Source organism: Mustela nigripes, chromosome 5 (assembly GCF_022355385.1).
Source record: "Mustela nigripes isolate SB6536 chromosome 5, MUSNIG.SB6536, whole genome shotgun sequence".
Lineage (NCBI taxonomy): Eukaryota > Metazoa > Chordata > Mammalia > Carnivora > Mustelidae > Mustela > Mustela nigripes.
The window spans coordinates 64,356,224-64,373,896 of NC_081561.1; the positions used below are offsets into that span (position 1 = coordinate 64,356,224).

General features: G+C 46.3%; 1 protein-coding gene across 1 annotated transcript in view; it reads right to left on the reverse strand.

Moving 5' to 3' along the window:
- Positions 1–10,740: 10,740 nt before the first annotated feature.
- DNAH8 (dynein axonemal heavy chain 8) overlaps positions 10,741–17,673 on the reverse strand; it is a 367,659-nt gene continuing 360,726 nt past the window's right edge. Inside the window, exons 92-93 of the mRNA XM_059400544.1 lie at positions 13,918–14,039; positions 10,741–11,153 (exon numbers count right to left, since the gene is read on the reverse strand). Coding sequence (XP_059256527.1) covers positions 10,866–11,153; positions 13,918–14,039 — 410 coding nt within the window. The 3' untranslated portion in view covers positions 10,741–10,865. The remainder of the gene's footprint in view (positions 11,154–13,917; positions 14,040–17,673) is intronic.

Below are 17,673 nucleotides of genomic sequence, written 5' to 3' on the forward strand. Positions count from 1 at the left end.
ATCTAAAATAAAGGGTTCCTCAGACTAACATGCTAACCAGCCCACCAGCACACCAGCTGTTCCCCCTGGGGCATTCTTCAGACCATCCTATCACAGGCCACACTGCTCAGCACGGAGGCCAGGAGCTGGGATCAGGAAGCTGTCCCTGCGTGTCAGGAACCAGCATCGCTTCCAGTGCTGAGTCAAGGTCAATGTAAAGCTTTGTCAGAGTCCCCCAGAGCATGGAAATACAAGCACGTGGGACAGATGGGGCCCCTGAGAACAGCCACGCTCTTCTCCCAGAGCCTTCTGGAGCTCACTTTCACTACACACTCAGGCTGGACAACCACCTCCCTTGCTTTTGCATAAAAGGCAGGTGACAACCCATTTACTCATTTCTCCTAAACAAAGGAAACAAACAAAAAACAAAATCTGACTCTTCCTAGCAACCTGCACCTCCATGCCCTGACTCTCTGAATGTAGACTCATTGGTCATCTCTGGCTGCCTAGGACCTCACAGGTCACATCTCGGGTCCAGCCTGAGGCATCAGCAGTCATACAGGACTGACCCGGCAGTTGTCTCCTAGACTTCCGCAGCCCAGAAGTTTCTGTTCCCATTTTGGATCAAGTCCTGGCTAACTTGTGACCTGATAATGCTTCAGAATTCCATACTGGCAAATGGTTAGGGGAAGCTCAGAGTCACCTTCTGTTATTGTGGTCTGACCCCCCAGACCTGACCTCTAGTGGACCTATGGCTTTGCCCAGCAATTGACATTTTCCAAGGACCCAATCTTTCCCCTCTCAAATCCAGCTCAAGAGTTCTGAAACTGAACTGAAACAGCTCCCCTGTTCTGAAAGCCCTCATCCCCAGAGCAATGCTCTGGTTTCTGGATCATTTGCCAAACGAGATGGCAAAAAAGCTGATGGAGCCACCTAGCACCTAATGACTCAAATGTCCAAACTCCCACCATCCAGGTGCTGTCGTGGAGAGCTCCCTGGGGGAAAGGGCTCCCAGAATTAACTCCAAGCATGGCAGTTTGACCAGATGAGAGCTCACAAACAGCTCTCAGAGACAAAAGCTGATGATGCCAGCACTATGGTAGGGCGTGGAAAGAGGTGGAAAAGGTGTGGCTGGGGGAAGACTGGGAGCCCTGCAGAGCTGGAGTCTCTGCTGTGTCAGAACCAGGGCTGAGGCCTGGAACTGATGGAGGCAAATGGAGGATGAGAAGTGGGTCCCTAACATCAAACCAGGTGGCCAGGTCTGGGACATGAAGATCAAGTCCCTGGAGATCAATCTCTTCTCTGCCCATCAAAGAGTTCGAGATCATGGACTTTTTTCTGAGGATACCCTTCAAGGACAAGGTCCAATAGATCATGTGCAAAGCACAAGCAGGCCTAGGCTGGCCAGCAGACCAGGTTCAAGGTGACTGTAGTCATCAGGGACTATAGTAGTCATGTCAGTCTGGATGGCAAGTAGCTCAAGGAGATACCTGCTGCCATCCTCAGGGCCTCCATCCTGGCCATCATCCTGGTACAGAAGGACTCTGGGGGCAGCAAGCCCCACATGGTGACCTAACCCTGAGGCTCTGTGCTCATGGGCTTCATCCCTGTCCCCCTGGCATTGTCTCAGTTCCAGTGCCCAGGAAGCTGCTGCTGCTGACAGGTCTTTGCCAGCTCTGCCAGCTTTGCCAAGGCCACCCCAATGCCACATCCAAGACCCATACTCTGACCTCTGGGCAGAGACTGCTCCCCAAGTCTCTCTGTCAGGAATTCACTGACCCATGCTAACATATTTGCTGGTGGTCACCACGTGGTCCTTTTTTTTTTTTTTCCCCCAGGAAAAATCAGTGAACGGAACCTGAAAGCAGACCAACACACAGAAGTTCTCCAAACATGGAGAATGGGCAGGTTCTAAGGAGTCAGTTCTCCCACAGACTCCCTACGACCACCACTGGTTTAGGGGAAAGACTCTGGTCAAGGAGTGGGAAGACCTGGGCTTTATCCCCTAAAGCAGATCATCTCAACTTTCCAAGTTTCCTCGTCTGTATAATGGGCCTCTACCCGGGTGCTCACAGGACTGCTGTGAAAATCCAACAAGATAATACATTAGGAAGAGCTTCTTTGGAAACTGCAGACCACTACCTAGGGAGGGGAAACCATGACGGTCATACCCTCAACGTTCTTGACCCTCCACAGGCATGTGTCCACAGACTCTCCCAGTCAAAGACCTCCCAGTCATGTATCCTGTACTGCAGCCGACCCCAATTCCTCCAAACTCAGCCTGCTTTGGCCACGTTGGGACTTTGCTCCTGCCATGCTTCCTCCTAGAATGCTCTTCTCCCCTACTTCCTTGTCAAATCCCATCCATCCTTCAAAGTCCACTCCCTCCAAGGACCTTGCATTATCCTCCCAAAGCAAAGTCAAGTGTGTCCTCTGTGCCGCCATGCCTCTTCATCCTTAGTCCAGCCACCACTCTCTGACTTCCCCTGCGGCTGCTCACGTGCAGTCTGTGTTCTCTGCTCTAGCCCGTGCGTGATGGCTGGGCTGCTCTTGCACCAAACCTGATGGTCGGCCTGGAGCCTGTGCGCGGAAGGTTCTCAGCAGCGTCAGATGGAGTTGGAATAAATCAGAAGGGACCTCAAGATGTAATCAATGTCTTTGGGGCCTGGAGGCAGATGAGTGGCCAGGCTCTGGGGAGCAGGTCTATAAACATCTTCTGACAGAAAAGCCCAACTTCCAAGCCTAGCAATTTTAGATTATATTTGCATTGGAGGCTTTTAAAGTAGCAAAACTTTAGATTTATGTCTTCGTGAACAGCTGTGGAAGGGAAAATCAATGCCTCATAGGATTGGCTTGTTTGTTTTTATCGCGGTACTAAATATTATGCATCAAATGACAAATTAATACATAAATTGACCTAGAGACACACACACGTTCCCATTGGCGAGTATGAAGGCAGGAGGCACCTGAACTTCTCATGGCTGGACGACGCGGCCCGTGTTTGCACGTTATGTGTCCGTCAAATCGAATTTCCCACAAAGATGCTGGATTAGGCAACTCTAATCAAGATACCTCTGAAAGAGCTCAGACTTTTCCCCCAGAAGAGGGGAAGTGTGCACATACTTCATTTGGGGGAACACGTGGTGTGAAAGGTCGAGGCCATTTTGCCACTGGCTCCTGGGACTTTCCAGGGCCTTTGGAAGGATGTTAGGAGAAAAGCTTGGTTGGTAGTCCCCAGGTCCCCTCCCACATATGCCTTCCTCCAAGATGAGAGGGACACCACAGACTGGTCCTGAGCGTGGTGCCCTCCGGGGCTTCCAGCCTGCCCCACGCGACCACCTGCTCTCCTTGTGAGGCGTGTAGACAAATGAAGTGAGAGCTTGACCTTCCTCCAGTGGGCATCAGCCTGGAGGGCAGGGAGGGCAGGCAGGCATAAGAGGGCAAGAGCAGGACCAGATAAAGAAATTTACCTGCTCCTCCCCTGGACCAGCTGTCCCAAAGTCCAGGGTTCCATGGGCTACAGGGGGGGTGCACCAGGGAACACCGCAACTGACTGCTGGTCGCCAAGGACTTGCTTGAGCTTCTGGAGAAAGCTGACCAGGCAGGAAGATCAAGTCTATTCTCAAAAAAAAATTTCCATAAACATGGAAAAAAACTAAAAGTGACTGCTTTCCCCAGGAGAGGGGATGACACATAATAGACAAAGCTTCTGACGTGGTGGAGCTAAACGCCAAACAGTTGCTTCTTAGCTCTGGAGGGAGAGAGGGAGGGAGAGAGAGAACGAAAGAGGGAGAAAGAGACTAAACAGTATTTTCTATTTGACTGGCAACCTCTCCTACAGGTTCTTATGATAGACACTGGAGGTGTTTTGAGAGGGCAATAGAAGAGGAACAATAGAAAGAGGAAGGATTTGCATAATTGGGAAGGAATACAGGGAATCTGCAAATGACAGATGGCGTCCTTATCCCCTCGAACAGGTTGAAGTCCCCCAGTCAGGTGTCTGAGGAGGCTGGGGTTCCAGTGACAGAAATACCCAGGAACTTGTTAATCAGGAGGCTGGAAAAGAGCCCCCACATTCATAGACACCATCTTGAAGCAGCTGTGAAGGTGCCAGGAAATGAGAAGCTCAGGCATCGAATATCTGCACCAGGTCAAATGAGGTTTTGCCTGGAAACTGAGAGGAGGTGCTTTGCTTTAATTAATCAGCCACACAGCCTGAGTAAGGATGAGTGCAGAGGCAGCTTCTGTCAGGAAAGGCAGGGAGCTGCCAGCCTAACACATGTGTGAGGGAAAGAGGAATTTCCCCGCTCCCCGAGGACACCTGTTCCATTAAAACTGTCTATAAAGACAACTGTAACGCTGTCACCCCGCCCCATCTCACGTTCCCACGGACGTTGACTTTGCAAGTCCCCCAGGATGGAAGCCCCTGGGAGACCTCTCCCTCCCTGACTCCTTCGGAAGAGATAGAGCAGTTAAGATAATCTCCTCTAAACCAACAGCTTCCCAGGAATTGGTATCAATTCAGGGTAGACAAAGAAAATTTTCATTTCTTGAGCAGTACTCCAAAGTATTTATATTCATCTCAGAAGACTGTATGTAAATCAAGACTGGTTCCCTTTTGAAGTAAAAACCAGATGCTGGAAGAGAAGAGCAATGGCATGGACTACTTTTTCCTCTCATGGGCTCAAGTTACAAAAGTCAGTTTTGTTTTTTTTCCTAAGGCAAAACACAGCTCTATCCTTCAAAGACTATCAGGGAATTTACAGCTCTGAGAAAAAAAACAGGGAAGAACCTATGCTTTCAGATTTCAGTTGTCTTTGTGTTTGGGGGTCTTTTCAAAATCTGTCCTGTCATTCCACACATTGGGGGGACTCCCTCAGGCAGGGACCCCCCTTTCCCCTACCTCTTAGAAGGGACAGGAGTCCCACACCTCCCTCAGGATCTTTCCCACCACTTCAGCCGGTCTGGAAAACTCTCTGCATTTCAGGGGTGTGGCTTCTGTGTGCAGATGTCAGAAATACTCTCTCTCAAGTCTTAGGGTCCTCTGAGGAGACCCTAAGAAGGAAGCAAGGGAAAACATGTTCATGATTTGTCTTTAAATCAAAGGAGGTAGGGAGAGAGAATAAGAGGAGAGGCACTGGAGGCACTGTCCAGACACCGCCCCCCCCCCCCCCCCACTCCACCGGTCAGGTCCCAGGCTCCCCAGATGCCAACAGTGTGGCCTCAAACTGCTTACAGCTGCCTGGCCCGAGTGGCTCCTCTCTCCAAGTGGTGCCCCCTGCAGGGCCATCCTCGCTTTGCAGGTCCCAGCTGGTGGCTGAGGCCTTTGGAGTGACTGCATCCAAGCCCAGCTTCTGCTCAGTCCTGCCGCCTTCACTCCTGCACAGACGCTATTCCCGGGAATCCTGTGCACAAATCTCCAGCTCAGAGTCTGCTTCCAGAAAATCCAACATAAGACAAGGAGAGGGGTAAATTTTTAGTGTTTTTAATTGGGGGGGGGACAATTTTTACCAAATATGGAATACGCTTACAAGCCAACATCCACTCGGCTCTGGGTGATGTTTGGTGGATTCAGTATTTATTCAGTATTTTCTTCTTTATCCAGCATGTTTTTGGATTTATGCTGTATGTCCTAACTATTTCTGGAGTGTTGTCATGTGACACTTTTTGTATCTAAAACAGGATCATTTTTTAAAAAACTTAAACAAAAAACACTAGACACCTAGGACTGTCATTAGTTACTTTCATGGCAAATGGCTTTTTAAATGTAAAGAATCCCCACAGTTGCTTGGTTTTTTGTTTTTGTTTTTGCTTTTTTTCCATTTGGGACAGTGAATTACTTTTCACACTTTGGCTTTCTTTTACCCTTGGCTGAACTGTGTTCCTTAGAATAGCATCTTACTTCTTCTACTTTTATATATGGACAAGGAAGCTGCCCAGCATGGGGGCCCACATCCTGCTCTAGACCTCTTGTCTTCTCACTTGAGAGTCCAGAGCAAATTTCTCCAGCTCCTTCCTGTTAACAATGCACCTGCTGGTCTAGAATGTTCAAGAAAACCCAGAAAGAGCATGTTAAATGAACCTCTTAATTCCCTTTGAAATTCCTGAATTTTAAATGTCCATTTGTTTGCATACCATATAAATGCTGATATTTGTCTGATAGCTTCTTCTCTATGCACATTATCATTTCCATCCAGAAAATGAAAGCTGCTCAAATTAACAAGGCACAGAAACATAGATGTACTATTTTCTGTGCACAATTATGAAATTAAGAAGTTTATGCCATTAGTCTCTGGCTTTTAAAAAAATCCAGTACTGTCTTACACAGCCCATCAGAGCATGGGCTGGACCCATTCAACCTGGGTTCAAATCCCAGCTTTGTCACTTACTGGCTGCAAGAAAATGAGGCAGGGTTTTTAGCTTCTCTGTGCCTTGATTTCCTCATCTATGAAATGGAGATGATAATATCACTACTGACCTCCTGGGGTTGGTATGAGGATGACTTCAGTGTAATTCATGTCAAGGGCTTAGACCAGTGCCTGACAAGTGCTAACACCATGTGTTATGGTGACACCATGAGCGATGGTGAGCACAAGAGCTTGAATCTTCCTTCAGAGACCCTGGCAGTTATGTATAAGCTCGTGGCTAAGAAAACAACTCTTGGGTAGCCTGGGTGGCTCAGTTGGTTAAGCGTCTGACTTTGGCTCAGGTCATGATCTCAGGATCCTGGAATTGAGCCTCACGTTGGGCTCCTCACCCAATGGGGAGTCTGCTTCTCCCTCTCCCCTACCCCCACCCCTGCTCATGTTCTCTCTCATAAAAACTTTTTTTTTTTTTTAAGAAGAAGAAACTAGCAAAAGGTCTTTTCCCCCAAAGTGCAGTGGCAGAAGAAACATCCAACTAGACTCTCTAGACTATAAGTGGCTTTATTTATTAATCCTTCCTGCTTATTATTCATCTCATCAACTTGGGTTTTTAAGTCCCCAAATTTTGCTTCCATCTCGTCTTTCAAACAACTTGCTTTACTTCCATTCGAGTTATCTTCTCTCTAGTTCCATCATTTCACCTTGTTTGGTCTAGAGCAACAGCCTCCTCTCTCCCACCTTCTCACTTCCAACCCTTCAACAGTGCAGAACCATCAGTAGTCACACAGTCCTTACGTGGTATTCCCAACATGGCTCCCACCTGACATTTCCCCATCATTTGCCTACATTTATCAGACTGGGTTACTTACTGTCCATTTATTCTTTCATTCAGTCAATATTTAACGGGGTGCCAAAAAGCCAGAGTCTGCTTTCCAGAAGCTTGGTATAGACTGGGGAGCCGGGCACCCATTATTAATTCCTAAGATTAAAATTGCCAAATTCAGTTGCTACCAAAATGCCACAGAAGGAGCAACAAATCCCATGTGGTGGAGGGATGAGAGGATGAAGTCATGAAAGTCCTCACAGAGAGCCCAGAAAGGATCAACTAGTGTAGGGGGCACTTTTCATCCCAGGTTTATTCGGATAGCACTGAAATACAGTAACCAGTGCATGTTTGAAGGGTACACATTTGGGTACACATCTCGACACTTGTGAAGCCATCACAACAGCCAAGACAGTGAACACATCTCTCCGCAGGGTTTTAATCTCCTTCCCCTGCCCCCTTCCTCTCATCCTGCCAGGCAACCGGGGAGGCTATCTTCATGTCAGATTCATTTGTTTTACATATATGTGCAACCATAGGTCATGCATTTTTTTTTTCCACCTAGATCCTTTAACTCAGCAAAATAATTCTGAGACTCACCCATGTATGTAGTATGTATGAGTAGTGTGCTCCTTTTTGTTGCTGGGTAGCATTCTATAGAACGAGTGTGCCCTAGTTTGTTTATCCTTTCAGGCGTGGATGGGACACTTGAGTTGTTTCAAGTTCCTGGTATTACAAATAAATTCCTAGGAACATTCATGTGTAAGTCTTTGTAGGCATGATGCTTTTATTTCCTTGGATGCCTATCTAAGAGGGAAGTGTCTGGGTCATATGGTAGCTGGTCCAGTCCAGTACTTACTAAAGTGCAAGAAGTTTAATTTTTGAAACTGTCTAGCTATTTTCCAAAAATGGTTGTCCCATTTTACATTGTCTCCAGAAGTGTGGGAAGGTTCCGATTCTACATGGAAGAGGTGTCCCCTGATAAGGAAACAATACGGGGTTGAAAGTATGTGTAATGCTCAGGGAACATCAAAAAGACCCAATTGAGCAAGTGGAGTGATAGTGGGCCACCAGGCAGAAAATTTATTTTAGGCCAGCTCGTTGAGGGCTTTGGCATTTGGAGTGTACATTCTAGGTGATGGAAACTCACTGAGAGCTATTGAGGAGGGGATAATTTGTTTGGCCTCTGGCTCTGAATGTTGTCTGTAGCTTCCCATTTGCACGCTATTCTCTCTCTCATGCTGTCTTCCTTAGCTGTCTTGGTACCATTTTGGCACCATCTGTGGAAAGACCAAGACCCAACTGAAACGTTCACTTGTCTTCAACTTCACCCCTCTACCCTGAATCTCTTCAATCATTCTTTTATATGTCATGGCTCTGAGTCACACTTACATTGCTGGGGAGTTCCCCATTTATCCGAGGGCTTGTTCACGCAACATCACCCACAAGACCAATCCCTTTTGGAAGATATATCTTTAGACACTTCTTTTTTGGTCTTGCTTTGATGCAAAGTCCAAACTAAAATAAAATTCTAAAACAACTAAGGTATAAATCTCATTGCTCATTTTCCCGAGACCAACATGAAAATATGTGGACTGGATCCAAGGAGGAAAAAAAAAAATCACTCTATTTCCCTCCCAGCTTCCGTTGGTTTAACCATCTTGTCCCCGACCCTTTGCTCTCTTATGCTCACCAGGTCTCCTTCACTCAAGTGTGGCAAATTATGTAATTAGTGAAAGAGCAACAATTTTGCTGAGAAAATGGGTTATGTGTTTATGGAAGTTCAATGGCTCAAAATGTCTAATGAAATCATTTAATGGGCCCAGAGAAAGAAAGCAGAACTGGGCCCCAGCCAGCTCTGCAAAAAACCAGGGACAGCTGAGAAGCACACCCTGGAAAGAAGACCATTTTGAGACACTGCTTATGTAGCAAGGACTCACTGGGGTGGCCCCAGCACCCATCACTGTCTCCTCAGTGCTGACACAGAACAAAATAATCAGTGAAGAAGTCCCCAGGAAATGGTCCATGGCTTAAACAGTCTGATCTATATCCTTGCTAGATTGACATCTTTCCTGCTTTTCTAATTTTCCGTAAGATATTCAAGTCAGTAGAGAACACTGAACCTGTTACTCTCTGAAAGCCTACGATGATATCCAGGGCTTTAGACTATGCAGTTTGCCTTCAGTTGTGTTAGCAAGTGCACAGGAATATGAATAAAACGCATGTGTTTTATTCGGGAGGCTGCAGTTTGGTGTGCTAGAATGTGCTTCACTTCCTCAGTGCTCCCCGAGCACCGAGGTTTCCAAATTCTAGCCTCAATTCAGGCGGACACCCTTTCCAGAGAATGCCATCCTTTAGTTTGCCTATGAACCAAGGGAAATGCCAAAACACATTTGGCCTGGGAGCTTGGTTTCTTTAGTTTTCTAAACTGCCCCGGAAAGTTCTACGGCTAGGACATTGAACCAGTCTCAGAGCATAAGTGGGTTCACTCCTACAAGGTACATTTCACAATATATTTTCTACTATTTGGAAGTACTCTAGACTATGCGGGAATTTTTTTCTGGGGTCTTCCCTGGACACCTTGCCTGGGCTATTGCTTGACCATCTTGTTGGTTTCTCATTGGCATCTCTGATCGGAGCGACAGAAGAATGGGAGGAGAACAAGGCTACATGAAATGTGGCCTTCCTTCAGAACAGACGGGAATGAAGCTGGTGAGTTTAGCCGAGGGCGAGCAAGAGCCTTCTAGACGGAAAGGCCAGAAGAAACACTTCCCTACCCTGAAGCTGCATGAACATTCAATGTAGGACTCCATCTGTTTAGTTAAATTGACAATTTCCTTTAGCAGGAAATAAAGGTTCATACTGAGTTTCAGACCAGCTATAGCGTAAGAAATAGCTTCACTTTTTAAAGACACTGCTTTTTAAGGCATTCGGCATGTAACCTAATTTCATTTGATGGAGTTTGTTTTTCCTTCTCCATTTGCTTCCTAGAAATGTGTGCTCCATTATCTCCTGCAGAGTTGGGGTTGGGGGGGGCAGTAGGAGCTGGAGACTCAGAGTTCTCTGGGCCTCGAAGCACATCAAAAATAAATAAATAAATAAAAGAATATTAAATAAAATTAAAATAAATGACAAGAGCAGCCATCCCTGTGGATTTGCTGTCTCAAACACATCACACCACATAGCTGTTACTCCTAAGGGGTACTGACCGAACCCCTTCAGTTTCCATTTCACAAGCACAGAGACAAGGCCAAACCCCAATAAGCAAAGAATAGCACATAAGCATAAACACACACAGGAGCAGATTTTCTTCTAGGGAAATGTGGTTTTCATTTGAGAGAAAAGCCCACATCTATTAGGCCTCTTTTAGAATGCAACAAAATCATACTTTGTTTTAGATTTTTTAAAAAATTCAAACTTTCCAGTGTTCTGACATGAAGATGGGACTTTATCTAAACAAATAATTATAATGGGAATATGATTTCCTGGGCTAAAATGCATTACTTTAGAACTGGCTTTTTATTTTTAATATTGATATGAGGGGAAACACACACACACACAAATGATTGCAGAATATCAACTTTTTAATTTAAAAAGAGCAATCAAGCAATTACCGAGGAGAAAAGACACACATCACCACGGCTTTCATTAGCCCTGGCTGGCTCTGGCTCTAGCGCCCTCAGCAAGGAGAAATGAATTTACTTGATGTCACACAAAAGAGCTACTCCTCTCAGGATCCAGTGATCTGGGGACAAAACTGTTCGCAAATACACCACAGTGATGAAGGTCAAGTCAGTACGCCTGGGTTTCTTGTAAATAGGACACACATAGAGCTTGGGGTCCTTGGGCGCGGTGGAATTAATGGCAAAGATGTGTAGCACAGGCAGCTGTGTGAAGAGCACCTTGGGGGTGGATTCTGTAAGCTTCCCGTTCCGTCTGTCCCAGGCTGCTCCGTCCATATACAGCCCATAAATATACACGCCTTCCTGGAAGAGTCAAGCATAAGGTAATACGATTTTTGAAAAACTAGGTGTTATGAGATGAACATTCATTACTGTAATAGGGGTTGTTGTCAGTTTAGAAAGAAGACATACACCAGTCTTAAAACACCACCAAAAAAATAAAACAGCACTGGGTTCATTGCATGAGCAAAATACTGAGCCCAGTTTTCCCCTTGGGCCTATCTTGAGGCCTTAAGGGTTGCAGACATGTTCCTGTTATTGCTTGTTTGAGCATAGGGGTAGCTGCTGGGGACAACAGACTTAGCCAGCAGAACTAAGTCACCTCTGTAAGGAGCTATGTCTCGAGAGATCTGGTCTGAGTCAGCGTAGGGTCAGAACAAGGAATGCGATTTGGAGCTGGAGCACATAGGATCTAAGCCTGTGCTGGCCAAGCCAACCTGCCATTCTAACCATCTCAGTCACAGGAGGGAGTGAGGTTTGCACAGCCAGGCCCAGCTAGTGGGAGAGTCAGAGCGCCCCCAGAGGCCAGGTGTGGTAGAGCTAGCACGGGCATAACAGACAAGAACAGGGTGCATTGATTGGACAGGGGCTGCCTGTCATCCCGTTTCTCTTTGATGCAAAGCAACGCTGCCCTTGACGGCTTCACCATTAAATTGGGGGAAAAGACATGAATTGAATACCAGCACACACTTTTTAGAGGGCTGCCTAGTGAGCAGCTGGGCTGGAGCGCTTGGGGGTCTTTGTGGAGAAGACATCTTTGAAGAGCTTTGGGGAAGATAGAGGACAGAGGGCAAACATCCAGGCAGCAGCAATAGTACAAAGATAGGTGGGATGGGTGGAAAGCCCAAGCAATTTATTTAGCAGAGGGTTCAGGGGTTATAAAATAAGTAGGGCTTGACCTTGGAAAAGTCTAGAAGCCAAACTGAAGAGTTTGAACTTTACCTTGTAGGCCATGGGGAGACATAGAACATGTTTTCAGTAAGAAAAGAAAGACTAGAGGGAATCATGGGGAGACTGAAAATCACATAAACCCGTAAGATATATCTATGTAGAAGATGGTAACCGTTTTTTCTTTCCAATGAGGCATAGGTAAGGGGAAGCAAATGTAGATTATAATAAAAGAGAGTGAGATTAATTGCAAAGTGTTTCCCGGAATCCCCTCAAGTGAGCTAAGAGTATGAGGACCATATTTTTAAACCCAAACCTAAAGTACATGGTTTGACAGTAAGACCAGGAGAAATCCCAGAAAATCAGGACATATGATTACCATCATTGCCGGTGGGTGACAATTACTGCACAAATGACACAACCATTTAGGTATCATCTGACAGTAAACTGTACCCCTTTTAGGTTCCTTTTCATCTCAGAACTTTACAAGGTCATAGTTAGAAGGTGTAGCAGGCTGAAGAGTGCCCCCCCCCATTCATGTCTACTAAGAACCTCTGAATGTGAGCACGTGGAAATAGGGCCTTTGCAGATGGAATTAATTAATCATATTGGATTAAAGTAGGCTCTAAACCCAATATGACCCACGTTCTTGTGAGAAGAGGACGTTCTTATGAGAAAAGGAGGGAACATGAAGATAGAGAGAGAAGGTCATGTGATGATGGAGGCAGAGGCTATAAGCCAAGGAACACCCAGGACTACAGCCACCATCAGACGCTGAGAGAAAGAGGTGGAATGGATTCCTCCCCCTCCGCCCTGAGCCTTCAGAAGAAACCAACTCTGCCAAAACCTTGATTTCAGAATCCTGGTCTCCTCCCCTCTGAGGAAATAAATTTTATACAAAGTTTGTGGTACTTGGTGGCAGTGGCCTTAGGATAATGAGTACCTATCTCGGTGCCAGGAAATGGGGTGCTGCTCTCACAAACACCTACAAACGTAGAAATGACTTTGGAGTTGCATAATGGGAAATTTCTAGAAGAATTCTGAATTCTGAATGATTGAAATAGCCTATGGTTGCCTTGAATGGAGAGGCTGCTGGTGGAAATGTGGAGGTTAAGTGTGCTTCTGTTGGAGTGGCAGACAGAAATGAGGACTAGGCTATTGGACACTGGAAGAAAGGTGACCCTTGCTTGACATGGCAGAAAGGGCCAGAGCTTGGAATTCACCTGGCCCAGTCCTCTTCCTTGACAATTGAGGGAATTAAAATCAGAGAAAGGGAAAGTGAGGCTGATGTACTGAGTACCTATATGGAGTCCTAAATGATTCCAGTTGATTCTCACAACCATCTTTCATAAGGCTGAATCATCACCCTTTTTTCACAGATGAGGAAGTTGAGGCTTAAAAAGTTAAAGAACTTGCCCAAGTTCACAGAGTGGGTCAACGTCCAAACAATGGCTCCCAATGGCATCTTCTTACCTTGGGGCCCCCCTCTCTTCCGCCTCCAGGTGTCCCTGTAACCAGGGTCCCAGAGCTAGCAGGATGCTGCTGGAACTGGCCCTAGAGCTCAGGACTGCAGGTCCTGTTGGTCTCCACCCCTGCCCTGACACTCCTCTGGTCTGTGAGCAACCCACAGCAGGAGCCGGAGACATGTGGAAAACCGCATTTTAGCAAACACAAGGGTAACTTGAAATTATAAAGATATGCTGTCTGAGGAGTTCCAACACTTGTCATTAATTCCCACTCCAGCAAACGGAGGAGGCTTCGGCACTGAAGTCTCCCGGTAAGGACCCCAGCCACAAAGCCAATGGCTGTAACGGAGGCACTCATAGGTCAGTGTCAAGTGGAATTTGAGCTTTCAACCCTGGTTCCAGAACTGTCCCCACTATAACCCAGTGGTGCCTACCATAGGGGGCAATGTAATTTCCTCCTTGGTCTGCCGCAGAACTTCGTTGTGGATGGTCACAGAGTCCAGGGCCCAGCCTTTGTGGGCGCGGGTCACTTCTTGCCTCATTGCTGTGAGGAAGCCTGAAAAAAAGATCCCAAGGTCTTGGTGAGGTCTACCCGAGAAACAGGAAGTGAGTAGTGCCAAGTACGAGTTGTTTACCCATCTCCGAATGTCCGTCCTCCCCGGAGAAGTTGAGATTGAACCTTGGAGCACATTTCTTCCAGTGTTTTGTTTCTAAGGGGATCTTCAACGAGCTGGGGATTCCTTGCTGGGTGACAGCAGGAAAGCAGCACCCCAACCGCCTCAACCAGAACCTTGGTTTGAAATTCTCCCCTGGGGTTTCAACCACTAGAGTGGCTAAAGATTGTAACCTAGGCTGGGCTCAGAGTCTCTATTTGAAAACACGCTATTTAGGAACAAGACCGGAATGGTAAATATTCTGAGATCAGCATTCCAACGAAAACTCGAATCAAGCCATTATCAAGCTTCTATTTGCTATAATGGAACAATTTCATTTGGTCTAGGGAAACAAGGCATAATGCCAAAATAGAAAACCCAACTTTCAATTTGATCAAGCATGCAATCACACCGCAAAGAAAAGTTATGTGTTTTAATGGGCATAATACAGTTATTTTAAGGTAATACATGGCTCCAGATACTGTGGCCTTTCTTTACACTTAATATTTGCAAACCATGCTATTCAATTCAATAAGAGAAGTCTTCAAGAGTAGCAATTATTTTAGAAACTAAGCCCTGGACTTCAAACCTTGGGAAGATTTATCTGTGACCTCTCTATTACATTTGGCTCCCATGTTAATAGTGAAAATCATGAAACTCTTGACTCATAATCATGAGTAAATTTTGGAATATATGTATGTCCCCACTACTCCCAGTGAGATCTGAGAACTATTATGTACATAGCAGCACATCAGTGAGAATATTTTATCAAGTCAGGCTGGGATCGGAGGAAAGAGAAAAAGTTGCAGCACACTGAGTTACTATCCCTCAAAGCTGGAAAGAAAGAACAGGGCTCTAGCCTTGCTGAATGAAATAATCAAGTTCTTCTGGTTCCCAAGTCCCTCTTTAGTTATTAAATTAGACAACTGGGGAGACACATCTTCATTCACTCATTCATTCTTTCATTCACTCACTCATTCATTCATTCATTCATTCGTTTGTTAAACTTCTCAGGCATGGCCACTATGGACCAGGCACCACTCTAAGTAGGATGACCACAAAGATGAAAAGGCCATCCATGGACACTGCATTCCAGGAGTTTGGTCTAGAAGGAGTGTGAAGGAAGGCAGGACATATAACACAATGTTATGAGCAGAGGTGTGGATACAATGAAGTCTTCCACTGAGGCAGGCTGAATCGAGAAGGTGAAATTGAAGGTAACTCTTGCAAGATACATAGGAGTTTGCCAGATGGGACAATTCCAGTTAGAGGAACAGCATGTGCAAAAAAACCATGGCGGTCTGGGTGAAAGGTGAGGCAATGCTGGCAGATAAGGTTAGAACAAAGGTAGAGGCAGGACTTTTCAGGGTCAGGGTTTGGACTTGATTTCGTGGCTAGCGGGAAGCCACTGAATATTTAGAGTAGGCAAATGATTTGATTTGATTTGATTTGCATCATATACTAATATTGATTATATTTGCATCATATACTAATGAGTAGTATACTCAGAGTGTTCTCTAAAACAGGATTTGCATGCTAAAGAAGAGCCCTTGCATTAATCTAAAAGGTCAATCAACCGGAGTAGCTAGTTGTAGGCTTCCAGGGTATAGTCTTATTGGGGTGGGTGCCTCCTATGCCCAGGGTATTTTTGGATGCAGTCCAAGAGTGCGTTGGGTGAGGACCATTGAGATAATCAGAGGACTCATTGAGCTCACAACTCAACAGTTCCTGAGGGAAAAACAGAAGTGTTGGCTCTGGTGGATACCAGAGAGTACCAGAGCTAAAGTTACTCTACCATATGGTAACTCTCAGAAGTTTCCTGGCCCCGTCAGTGTCATTGATAATTATGGAGGGCACACAATTATGACTAGGAAGATCCTTTGGACCCTGCAAATTGGCATTCTACCCCCCCAAAATGTGAGGTTTTTTGTTTGTTTTGTTTTTCTCTCCAGTACCAGAAAATATGGTGTACACTGATATCTTATAAGGTCAAACTCTGCAAAGCTCTGTTGGTAAATTCTGCTTCCAGGTTACAGTAATCAAAGCAGCGGTGGGGGAATATGCCAACTGGGAACCCATAAGGCTGCTTCCCCCATGAAGAGGGGTAGCTGTTAAACAGTATCAGCCGCCTGGGGGTGCAGAAGGAGATAGGAGAACTATGCAAGAACTGCCCCAAGTGGGTACTGTGTGCCCTGCCCACAGTGCTCTCACCAGCATGGTCTGAGAGGTAAAAAAAAAAAAAAAAGCCAGGTGACTAGTGGCAGATGACAGTGGACCTACCCCAAAATCGTACAAGGTAGTGTTCAATATGAGGCTGGGCCCCACACTGCCATCATCTTAGATACCTCGGTCATGTTCTTAGGCATTGACTCTGTTGTGCTAGATGTAGCAAATGCTTTTCTCAATAGACCTCTGGCCACTGGGTCACAGGATCAAATTTGCCTCCACGTGGGAGAGGCAGCAATGGACCTTTCTAGTGCTTCCCCGAGGTGTCCTGCACAGCCCCACCATATGTCACGGAATGGAAGTCCAAGACCTGTCCCTGTCCTCCTTCCCCACATTGGTAAAACGGGCCCGTTATACTGATGACAGAATGTTAACATGTGAAGACTTGCCTCTGTGGCAAGACACTCTGCAGGCTTTGTTGGAACATCTGGGGGAGAAGGTGAGCAGTGAACCCACAGAAAATAAAAGCTAAAGCACTGCTGTAAGATTGTGGGAGTCATTTGGTGGGATAAGCAGCATCTTGCCCCAGAAGCTGTGATTGATAAGGGCAAGCTCATGCAACCCCTGAGAATGTGAAAGAGGTACAAGGCTTTGTGGAGATTTGGGGGTTTGGAGGACTTATATTCCCCCCCCTAGCCAATGCCTCTGTCCCTTACACTGCCTGGCAAAGAAGGGGCATGTGTGGGACTGGGAATCAGAGCAGTGAGCCACCTCTGAGAAGACAAAAGTACCAGTGAAGCTCCTAACCAGTGCTACCACTTGAGTTAGATATGTCTGTGACTCCAGGAGGGCTGGGGACAGAGCTTCTACAAATAGAGCCTCTCACGCAGCAGAGGCTGAGCTCAGAGTGGTCTAGCTGGTCATCACTTATGAGCCCTAACCTTTAACCCTTTGCACTGACACTTGGGCTGTTCTTTTTTCGCTCTCTCTCTCTCTTTAAGATTTTATTTATTTTAGAGAGGGAGAGCCTGTGAGTAAGGGGAAAAGCAGAGGGTGGAGCAGAGGGAGAGCAGAAGGGGAGGGAGAGGGAGATAACCTCCCATATACTCTGTGCTGAACACAGAGCCCAATGCGGGGCTCGACCTCATGACCCTGAGATGGTGATGACCTGAGTGAAAACTGAGAGTAGGAGGCTTAACTGGCTGAGCCACCCAGGTGGCCCAACACTTGGGCTGTTCTAAAGGGATTAATTCTATTGCTTGGACAATGGGAAGCCAAGGGGTGAATGATAATGAGTAGGCCATTGTGGGGTTAAGATGTATGGGGGCACCATTTTGGTTCACCTGCCAGAGCCTGGGGCCATCCTCACCA